Raw genomic sequence first — 11,924 nt, forward strand, 5'->3', positions numbered from 1 at the left:
TCCAACGGCGCCGATTTTGACAAGTTCAAAGAATATAACAGGCGAGGCAACGGCGGAACCGTTGTTGACAAGCCCCGATGGGGGGAATATAGTGGAGAATATACCGGGATCAACGACGACTGGCCCCGAGAGGGAGACAGTAGATGACAACACAACGGGAACGACAGAGAAAAGTACAGTGAGAGATAAAGCAGGGGAATTTGAGAAGATAATCTCCAACAAATCCATCGGGTCCCTCACTGCACCTACAACATCAACTGAAGCAAGTATTGCAATTACACAACCCGATTTCAATTCTCTGACTATCCTGATGAAGGAACAGATGGTCGCTTTCAAATTACACATCGAGGAACTCAAAGATGAATTCAAATCACACATCGATGCTAAATTCGATGAGGTTATGAAAGCGGTCGCTGTACAGTCCGTGCGAATCACGACAGTGGAGAATACGGTGACAGAAATGACACGGGTAGTCAAAGAGAACGAGAAGAACGTCAACGATGGATTGACAGAGATAACGAATGAAATAAAAAAGGTGGAAGAAGCATGTCGGAGAAAAATACAAGAAGTCAAAGATGAAGCGATGGAGAGGCTGCTCGAGACCCAACGTTACTACAGGCGAAATAATATCCGTATAGTGGGACTTGATGAATCAGTCAATTGCACAGACGACAAGTTTCCAACAGTGCTAGCAGAGATTCTGGGTAACAACATTCTAACCACAGAGCCGATAGTGGACCAATGTTACAGAATCGGTACTCGAGAACAAAAAGGCAACGGTCCAAGAGTCATCATTGTTACTCTGCGCAAAACAATAATAAGAGATGACATCATCAGAGTTGCACGCAACCAAAGTGGTAAACTGAAATATGGTGAAAATTCAATATTCATCTACGAAGATCTATGCAAAGAGGCCATCGCTCAGCGTTTCCCCTACAAGGAGGTGATGCAGAAATTGTTCAAGTGTGGCCTCAGGCCAAGGCTAATATACCCGGCACTACTATCGATCGTTGGAATAGACGGCCGGAGGGAAGGATTACGCACGCCTAAAGCCGCAGAGGAATACTTGAAGCTACATCATGGAGCAGGTCCCCCAGGGCAGAACGCAACGCTGTCTCGCAACAGATAAGCCTATACTCATCTCTCTCTTTCTCTTTGTATTTCAGTATTAAAATGACTTTAACACGACTCAACAAAAGTAACAGATGATATGCATGCCGGCAACACCAAGGCACAAGGCTTATAATATGGTTCGTAATGCATTATATTTACAGACTTCTGGTCTCCGTGGAGACAAGAATATATCATTGACACTGTGAACAATCTGGAATATTCTGGGCTCATCGCTCGACTGCTCTGGGACACTAAGGGTGTGTTCACATCTGAAAGTCCGGGGATAGTCCGGATTATCCGCCGGATAGTCCGGATTTTCTGGTGGACCAAATGTGAAAATGATACATTGTTTGATTTGGTCTGCGTTCACACTACCCTGTTTGGTGCGGATCTAATTTGTAAACAAAGGACATGCTGTCGCCAAGTCGTTCATCTATTGGACTAGCACTCACACACGTAAACAGTTGCCGCCAGCGTATTGACACACCTCGCCCACACGCCGACTGTTTAGATTTGTCTAGCTGTCACTCTCATGCCCTGGTTGCTATGCTTGTTGCTATGCCTGTCACAAGTGACGTTTTAACATTCGCGGGTTTAGCGCGAGGGAAAGAGCGCCAATTCATTTCTTTCTTCTTTCACATTCACCATATTGACAGCAACAATATGGAGCCACATCGCCGTTTTGCGATTGCCTTTATGGCATTTATTATTCTGTTATGGTGTGCCTGCCAAATACAAGTACTAGAGGCAGAGTATGAGGAAGTAAGACGTGGGATTGATGTTGCGTTGCTGCACATCATTCGGAGGAGACGTCGCAGAGATGACCACCAAAGGAGGAGACAGCAAACCCTGATGGATGCCCAAGATATGGTGGCTGTGTTTTTGCACAGAAGACGAGTGAGGTACGTTACGCTACTATTGCTTATGGATCCATATGGTTGAATCTATAATACGTTGGGAGTTCACACAACACAAGTGGTTTCCCTAGTAGCATAGTTTAACAACAAGTGCCATCTTGTGGCTCAAATGTGTAGGCCTACTTCAGATAATTGGATATTTATTGATGCCCTCTCCTCTGGTTTGTGTCTCTCTCCACTGGTGCTGGGTGCTATCTATAATTAATCTACTTTATGGATTTGTTTGTGGACTAAAACTAGCTTTTTAAATAATATTTTTTAATTTGACATCTAGTTTATGTAGGCCTACCTGCTACTGTAAAATGTGATTTATGTATGCTGCTACGACATTCAATTCCCATTCATGGATCTATCTATATATCATGAAGTGATTCACAGAGGTCTACTATTAATAAATTAATTAATCAGAAATGTGTGTATGTGCAAATTCTATGTCTCTACAGGAGCATGTGGATCTACCCACGACCTTTAGGTTGGTGGCGACACCTGAGTGACTCCTGGACTGACAGAGACTGGTTAGCCAATTTCAGGATGAAAAGAGGCACATATTTGCACCTGTGTGACATCCTGCGGCCCCGCCTGATCCACCAGAACACCCGATTCAGACGCCCTGTCCCTGTCGAACTTAGGGTAGCAATATGCTTATGGAGGTTAGCAACCAACTTAGAATTTAGGTCCATCTCCCACTTATTTGGTGTAGGCCGGTCCACTGCCTGTGTGGTTACGCAACAGGTTGTGGCAGCCATAAACAACGTAATGAAAGCAGAATATATTAAAACGCCATCTGCTGCTGAGTTTAGGGTGATAGCGCAGGGCTACCGCGATAGATGGAGGTTCCCACAGGTAGCTGGGGCAATAGATGGGACACACATAGGAATTCTGGCTCCAACTGATGACCCTGCTTTATTAACGGGGCCAAAGTGGAACACTGTTGCCAGAATGGACTGAGATGTTCGAAGGAGTGGATGTGCCTCTGGTCATTCTTGGCGATGCGGCTTATCCACTACTGCCATGGCTCATGAAGGCATACCAAGAAGGGAGAGGTGTAACACCTGAGGAAACTAACTTTAATTATCGGCTCAGTCAAGCAAGGATGACGGTGGAGAGAGCTTTTGGCCGCCTAAAAGGCAGATGGAGATGCCTTCTTAAGAGATGTGACGCACACATTTCTCATGTCCCTGACATTATCTCAGCATGTTGTGTTCTTCACAACTTTTGTGAAATCCACCGTGAACCTTTTGTAGCTGAAGATCCTGCAGATGAAGAGGATGGAGCGGGTGAGCCAGACAATCACAATCAAGCGAACCGGAGTCGTGACATCAGGGATGCACTGTGTGCCTATTTGGGAATGCTGTAGATCTTAGCCACCTTTGTTATGCAGCAATCAAATTGTACTGTAGATATGTAAATTCACTATTATTTTACAGATTACCTTTGTTTTTCTACTTTAAGTGTAATAAAATTGTTTTGAACTAAAATTACAATGGGGCAAGTTAGCTGTTAGCAAGCTAATGTTAGCTATGTGTTAGCAAGCTAGTTAACTAAGAAACTTGCAAACATAATACTGTGGGCTATTGCTTTCTGATTTATCTTTGAATGCATACCAGTGACTTGCTGGATAGGTATGTACTTTACTACATTATTCTATTTGGTTATGGACTTTACTACATTATTCTATATGGTTATGTACTTTACTACATTATTCTATATGGTTATGGACTTTACTACAGTTATTTTGGACGTCACTAGTACATACATGGATGTTGTTAGTATGTGTTAGCAAGCTAGTTAACTAAGAAACTTGCAAACATAATACTGTGGGCTATAGCTTTCTGATTTATCTTTTAATGCATACCAGTGACTTGCTGAATAGGTTAGTTAGTTTCAGATGCTCTGTCAGTCAGAGGCGCCAGGGCTGTAAATCCAGGGGATGTACTACACCCAGGCCCGGGCCCCAACGAGATTCCCTTCCATGATTGGCTGATCCAGCTGGTTGCACCAGACCATCAGAGGCTATAGACCACTGCACTTCTGCGTTACAATAGTTGTGATTGTAAATACATGTTGTGTTACTAATGTTACATGTTGTGTTAACATTAGTGACATGTTGTGTTAACATTGGTGACAGTTGTGTTAACATTAGTGACATGTTGTGTTAACATTGGTGACACATTACTTTATATTTTATTTATAAAGAACTGTGCAGGACATCAACGGTCCACCACACAAGCAAACATTTACAAAAATAAAGTACACAGTTGCAAAAATGCAAAATGGAAATGTAAATTTTTTTTACACAACATGTATGACATAACCGTTACATTTGAACAAGGGTCATTATAAAAAAAGGTGAAATATTGCAAAATAAAGACACGTGTTTGTATAATAGAAAGGACATTGTATGCAAAAGACTATATAAAATACATTGTATGCAATTAAACAAAACAAACTTGAACTTGAAAACAAACTACCCTACACGTTAGTGCTACACGCCTACATGTTATGGTATGACCATGAAGGACCTGGACTTCCATCTTCACCCTCAGGGAACAGGGGGTGCTGGCTCATGTGTGGGGCAGGTTGGATGAGTGGGTGGCTAGTGTGTGGGGCATGTTGGATGAGTGGGTGGCTAGTGTGTGGGGCAGGTGGGATGAGTGGCTGGCTAATAGATGATGGTGGGTTGGTCATGGGCCAGGTACTTGGGGGCATCCTTGGATCTATAGGACTCCAGTGGGGGGCAGGTGGGTGCTGTGGTTGGGCAGGATTCAAAGCACTCATAAAACCCTGCATTACTTGCATTATCATCTGAGTGTCGGCCTGCTGCTGCTCTTGCATAGCCTTGAAGCGGCGGTTTTCTGCTTCGTGTTGCATTTTCATAAAATTTTCCCAGTCAGCACTGCTCTTTGCGTTTTTTATCGGCAACATCATTTTCTTCCCGCTGCCTCTTTAATTCGACCAGATATTGTTGAAGCCCATCACCCCGATCTGATTTTCCCTTTCTTTTGCGGCATTGGGCACCAGGTATAGCCCAGGTTTGACTGCTCTCAACCTCAGCAGACCGTGGTGCAGCCCAGGTGTGACTGCTCTCAACCTCAGCAGACCGTGGTGCAGCCCAGGTTTGACTGCTCTCAACCTCAGCAGACCGTGGTGCAGCCCAGGTGTGACTGCTCTCAACCTCAGCAGACCGTGGTGCAGCCCAGGTGTGACTGCTCTCAACCTCAGCAGACCGTGGTGCAGCCCAGGTGTGACTGCTCTCAACCTCAGCAGACCGTGGTGCAGCCCAGGTGTGACTGCTCTCAACCTCAGCAGACCGTGGTGCAGCCCAGGTGTGACTGCTCTCAACCTCAGCAGACCGTGGTGCAGCCCAGGTGTGACTGCTCTCAACCTCAGCAGACCGTGGTGCAGCCCAGGTGTGACTGCTCTCAACCTCAGCAGACCGTGGTGCAGCCCAGGTTTGACTGCTCTCAACCTCAGCAGACCGTGGACAGATTCCATATAGCACTATATTTCCTAACTTTGCAAAGAGACATGCAGTCCCCACATGTAGCAAAGCCCCCCCCCCCCCCCCCCCCCCCACACCATCATCTTCTCAAAAGACCTACAAGCCATACTTTGATTATTCGTGTGTGTGTGTGGGGGGGGGGGGGGGGGGCTTTGCTACATGTGCTTAGGGACTGCATCACTCTTTGCAAAGGGCCAGCCCAATTCAACTTAATGTTGGTATGGGCCATATTTATGTTTAAATATTGTCTTAAAACAATACCTTTTATCTGTTAGTTTAAAACTATTTGTTAATGTATGCTATTTCTTTTACAGATTCCATATAGCACTATATCTCCTAACTTTGTAAAGAATGACATTGCAGTCTCAATAAGCACATGTGCCCCCCCCCCCCCCCCCCCCCCACCCACCATCTTCTCCAAAGTTTCGATTGCTCTGGACCTCCTGCTGGCTGAGCAAGACCTGTAGAACAAACAAATGAGCCCCCCCCCCCACCATCTTCTTCACAAATGCCCTGCAGAGAAAGCAAGACAAAACAGACAGACAGACATAGTGGCCAGCTTTACCTGACTCCACCATATAAGTATAATGGTTATTGTTATTAACATAATAGATGAGTAATAATATGCTCTAGTCATAACATAACCTACATAGAAATAAATAAATAAAAAACATTGTTTGTGGATAAGTATTTATTACACTTCTTAGAACACAACAATCTAGCTCATGTTGTCCTGCCAGGACACACTTCCTTCAGGGGAATTGAAAAACGTGCTTAGTTTCTCACGCACTTCGTAAGACGGCCCTGCACCCCTGTTAGCACCCATTCTTCTAGGCCCTCCTAGGCGCTCGCCTGTTTGCTCAGCTTCATGAAGCCACCTTTGGTCCTCTGTGGGGGACACAAGAAAGTTGTGCAGAATGCACGCTGCCAAAATCACTTTGTCTGCCTTGTCTGGCATCATCTTCATTTTGGTGTGGAACACCCTCCACCTCGATGCCAGGATTCCGAAGGCACACTCCACCACCATCCGTGCCCTGGAAAGACGGTAGTTGAAGATGCGCTTAGGTTTCGGGAGGTGTTGTCCTGGATACGGCCTCATCAAGTAAGGCTTGAGTGGGAAAGCAGCGTCCCCAACCATGGCGAATGGCATTGGACCCTGCATGCCAGATCCAGGTAGAGGGGTGTCAGCAGGCACATGGATGGTTTGGTCTGCCAACCCTTTCCCAAGATTGGAATTGGCAAAGACCCCTCCATCGCTTGCCCTGCCGAAGTCTCCCACCTGTACATTGATGAACCGGTAGTTGGCATCCACCAACGCCAAGAGAACAATTGAAAATGTCTTCTTGTAGTTGAAGAACAAACTCCCCGATCCATCTGGTGCCTGGATCGTGACATGTTTCCCATCAAGTGCCCCGAGACAGTTGGGAAAGTTCCACTTCTCCCAAAATGTAGATGCAATCTCTCTCCATCTCTCCTCTGTTGGGCTGGGGAACTGTGCGGCCATCATCTTCGTCACAATTGCATTGCACGTCATGTGCACTGAGTCCCTGGTTGTTGACCTTCCCAGGCGGTAACTGAAGGCGAGGCTGGCAAAAGTCTCCCCTGTTGCCAGGAACCTGTGTAAATACAAATGACAAAAGAGTGTGTTATTTATTTTATTTGGTTACTAAAACATTGCTTTTTTACTCTGTTACAGCGGATGATTGCAAGACGAGGTTCAAGTTCAAGTTCAAGTTCTTTAATAGTTGTCATACAGAAGTACAGAATACTTTCATACAAAATGCTTCTTACTGTTACGCTCCAGAGACTGTGCTAGACAAGATAGTATCAAATAACATAATAACATAATATAGCATGAATTTAGAAGAAGAAAATGAGGTCACAGTGTTCGGTATAGACATATGTACAATGTTCTGAGTTACCATATAATATACAATACACAATACTATGCAGTGTACTAATGTACAGTACTATCTAGTGCAAAGCAGAAATGGGATGAGGTACAATTTTAGGTACAATTTACAGTAAGGTGTACGAGTTGTAGTGCAATCCTTCATCCATAAATATAAAGTGTGGGGAGTGGGTGCTACAGTGTGTTTGTTTAAAGTGGGTGTGTGCTATAAAGTGTGTGGAGTGGGTGCTACAGTGTGTTTGTTTAAAGTGAGTGTGTGCGTGTGGATGTGTGTGCTATGTGCGTTTGGTGGTTGTTGTTGTGTAGTGTTCATTCATTGTTCGTTTAGCAGCCTGATGGCCTGGGGATAGAAGCTACTTCTGAGTCTTTCTGTGCTCGCCTTGAGACTCCGGTATCGCTTGCCTGACCGCAGCAGTTCAAAGAGGTAGTTGTTCGGGTGACTGGAGTCTTTAATGATTCTCTTAGCCTTGCCCTTGCAACGCTTGTAGTAAATGTTCTGGAGGGTGGGGAGCCCCCCTCCAATTGTGCGTTCGGCTGCACGTGTCACTCTTTGTAGTCTGCTTCGGTCTTTTGCAGTGCTATTCCCAAACCAGGAGGTGATGTTGCCGGTCAAGATGCTCTCTATTGTACATGAGTAGAAGTTCTTAAGGATCTTCTGGCTGACTTGGAACTTCCTTAGGCGCCTGAGGAAGTAGAGGCGTTGTCGTGCCTTCTTCACCACACTGTTAATGTGTGTGGTCCATGTCAAGTCCTCGGATATGTAGGCTCCGAGGTACTTGAAGCTGTTGACTCTCTCAACCGGTGCCCCGTCGATGCTGAGGGGGCTGTAGTCCTTGACCCCCGACCTCCTGAAGTCCACAATCATCTCCTTTGTTTTGCTGACGTTCAGGGAGAGGCTGTTTTCCTGGCACCATCCCGCCAGGACCTTGACCTCTTCCAGGTAGGCCCTCTCGTCGTTGGCAGAGATCAGGCCCACCACCACTGTGTCGTCAGCAAATTTGACGATTGTATTGCTACTCCGCTGAGCCACACAGTCGTGTGTGTACAGGGAGTAGAGGAGGGGACTCAGAACACAGCCCTGGGGGGCCCCTATGTTGAGGGTGATGGATGAGGAGGTGCAGTTGCCTGCTCTCACCACCTGGGGTCTGCCAGTCAGGAAGTCCAAGACCCACTGGCAGAGGTCATAGCCCAAGCCCAGGTCCCTGAGCTTGGCTATGAGTATGGAGGGGACTATGGTATTGAATGCCGAGCTGTAGTCGATGAATAGCATTCTCACATAGTTCCCCTGCCTCTTGTCCAGGTGTGATGCTGCTGTGTGCAGCACATGGGATATGGCGTCCTCCGTGGACCCGTTGGGGCGGTATGCAAATTGCAGGGGGTCCATGTTGATGGGGAGGGAGGAGCAGATGTAGCCCTTTACTAGCTTCTCAAAGCACTTCATGGCTATGGAGGTGAGAGCTACAGGGCGGTAGTCGTTGAGGCAAGCAGGCTTGGATTTTTTGGGTACAGGGATAATACGAAGAATCTTCGTGATTCCTATGTGAAATCTAAGCCGAAGCCAGCACGAAGCGGCTCTGGGGCCACTAGCCAGAAAGAGTGGAAGTTTGCCAGGATTATGGCATTCTTACTACCTTTTGTGCAGCCAAGAAGGTTAGTAGCAACAATTTATTATATTTTACTCTGTTTATATTTATTAAAAAATGCATATATTCTACATTGATGTAATTTGCCAGGATTATGGCATTCTTACTACCTTTTGTGCAGCCCAGAACGTTAGTAGCAACAATTTATTATATTTTACTCTGTTTATATTTATTCAAAAATGCATATATTCTACATTGATGTAATAATTTCTTATTTAGAGTAATTATCTATACAATAGGAAATCTTGTGTAAAATTAATAAATTGTAGTTATTTAGGTCCCAAATAATAAATTGTTTTTAAATCTGTTTAGCTCCACCACCAGTCTGCCGCGTCCAGACCTGGAAGAGCTAGCACTGTCATCCAGACCTGGAACCCCAGTGCTCGAAAGGTCTGACACACCCACCCACAGCTCCAGGTCAGGTTCCCCCACAGCAGGACAATCACAACAGCGACATCGATCACGGTCACCACGGTCACCACCAGACATAAGATTAGATCCCCCCACCCCCATGAGGTCAGGCACCCCCACCCCAAGGTCAGGCACCCCCATCCCCACCGTGAGGTCAGGCATCCCCACCCCCACAGGACAAGCGGCGGCTCCTCCGGTCCAGCAGCCACTACGCCGAACAAGGACAAGACAGTTCGACCCATCCCAGCAGCTGTTGGATTTCGTCACTTCACAACAACCTCCAACTCCACCACATGTTCCACATATCCCTACAGCTGACGAACAGATGTACTATTTCGCAATGGGCATAGTCCCCAGTCTGAATGGGTTACCCCGACAACAACAAATTATTGCAACCGCATTCATCCACAACTATATAGCCAACATGGAGGAGGAAGTGCGGTCTGCACAGCCTGAACAACACCACCCCCGACAAACACCTTCCTACCCATCTATTTCACGTCACAATCAACCCCCCGGACCTTCCCACCAGCCATCAGCTTCACGCCACCTTCCACCCCCCAGACAAATACCTTTCCACCAGCCATCAACTTCACGCCAAGAACAACACCCCAGCCAAACACCTTCCTACCAGCAGCTACTAATATTACCTCTCCCAACAGCAGAGGACACAGAAGATTTGACTCCCGCCAGTTCCTTTATAATGAAATTTTTTTTTGTTAATCTGTTAATCTGTTAAAGTGCAAAGCAGAAATGGGATGAGGTACAATTTAGGTACAATTTACAGTAAGGTGTAATGAGGTATGGGTTGTAGTGCAAATTCTTTACCAATAAATATAAAGTGTGTTTAGGTGTTCTAAAGTGGTTAAAGTGGGTGCTGCAGTGAGTTGTTTAAAGTGAGTGTGTGCGTGTGGATGTGTGTGCATTTGATGGTTGTTACATAGTGTTATTGTTCGTTGTAATGTAACAATTTTTTTGTGCAGCATCGTTATATTAATAATTTGTTTCACTGTTCAATGTCTGCACTTTTATTTTTTATGCACAGTTCTTATGTTTCTTTCTTTTTTAATAAATACTTTCAAGTACATTTATTTAATATGGTCTCTTCGTTTGTTTGTGGGTGTGTGCAAATAATACAAACAATTGATATACCTGAGGGTCACAGCAAGCCGTTGCTTTGGTTCGATGGCAGGCCGCCAAGTTGTGCTGTGTCTCTGTAGGTCAGGACCCACTAAAGCCAGGACGTGGTCCATCTGTTCCACACTCATCCGGAAGTATTGGTGATGGCGTTCACCATCCATCCTCAATTCCCGAACAAGATGGTAATAAGCACCCTGCTCCCTCCTTCTCTGGTTAATGGGATGCACCCAGATTTTTCTCCTCTTCTGTTGCATTCGAAGCAGGATATAAAGTGCAAGCTTATTTCTCCTAGGGTAGTCTACAACTCGCACAGAAACAAAAACAACAACAAAATGTGGAAATTAGAACATTGATTGATTGATTGATGGTGTCGTGGAATATATTATCATGTCATTATGAGTCTCTGTTATTTTATCATGTCATACAGCTAGAGTTTCAGTCCAACCAGATTTACTGGTTAATGTGTGTATGTCTCTTTAAGATACTCTATCATTCTCTCAGTCGTAACGAAGTTGCTGTTTGTACCAGCCATAGAGCCATAACCCAAGGTCATGGGAACTGTAAGATGGAGCTGTTTTTCCTTCCAGGCTTAGCCATAACATAGTCGTATTATTAATTTCTCTAACCAGCCATTTTGTTTTCTTCTACGTAATTTCATGTATTCAATGGTATGTCTGACCAGGCCTCTAGGCCAGTCCCCTGTCAGACGCTAGTGGGTTAACATGTCTGCCTCTGGGGGGGTGACTGGTCTGGCAGCGTGGCCACGCTGTCATGAACTTTCTTTATTAAATAAACCTTTCTATTATTATTAATAATGACTCAGAATGATTAATGTAAGCGGCTCATCGTTTGTCCTTTAATAATTCCCATTACAGATGGCGACGAGATGTTTTTTTTTTTTTAACCGATGGGTGTCGAGGTCGGCCGCCAAACGGACTCTGCAGAAAGGGTGAATCCTGGAATTCCGGGGGAGCGCTGTCTCGAGGCTCCTCCGTGCGAGACACCGAGGGGAGAGAACCAGCTGCGCCGTCCGCTTGGCTGTCACCTCCGGCATGAACCTTGGGGACGCGTGATAAGGAACACTCGGTGAGCTGTTGACATTCTGATTTCTGTTTAAAAAAAATTTTGTTTTTAAATTTATAATTAGAGGTCTAAACTAGAACATGGTGCCGGTCAGAGCTATTTTTTAAATGTATATTACTATGTGCTCTGCAGTGGTTATTTTTTTCATTGTATTGGTGTATTACTGTGCTTGGTAGACTGGCGATGGTTTTTTTCTATAGTTT

At 45.3% G+C, this 11,924-nt stretch overlaps 1 protein-coding gene across 1 annotated transcript; it reads right to left on the minus strand.

Moving 5' to 3' along the window:
* Positions 1–6,372: 6,372 nt before the first annotated feature.
* Positions 6,373–10,799, minus strand: LOC311242994 (uncharacterized protein; the record flags this gene model as incomplete). The annotated part of the gene is made up of 3 exons (XM_084332056.1): positions 6,373–6,420; positions 6,470–7,148; positions 10,651–10,799. The coding sequence occupies 3 exons, from the start codon at positions 10,797–10,799 to the stop codon at positions 6,373–6,375; spliced, it is 876 nt and encodes a 291-aa protein (XP_084188182.1).
* Positions 10,800–11,924: the final 1,125 nt, after the last annotated feature.

The sequence above is a fragment of the Notolepis coatsorum genome (genome assembly GCF_963971535.1).
Source record: "Notolepis coatsorum genome assembly, chromosome: 1".
In the NCBI taxonomy this organism is placed as follows: Eukaryota; Metazoa; Chordata; class Actinopteri; order Aulopiformes; family Paralepididae; genus Notolepis; species Notolepis coatsorum.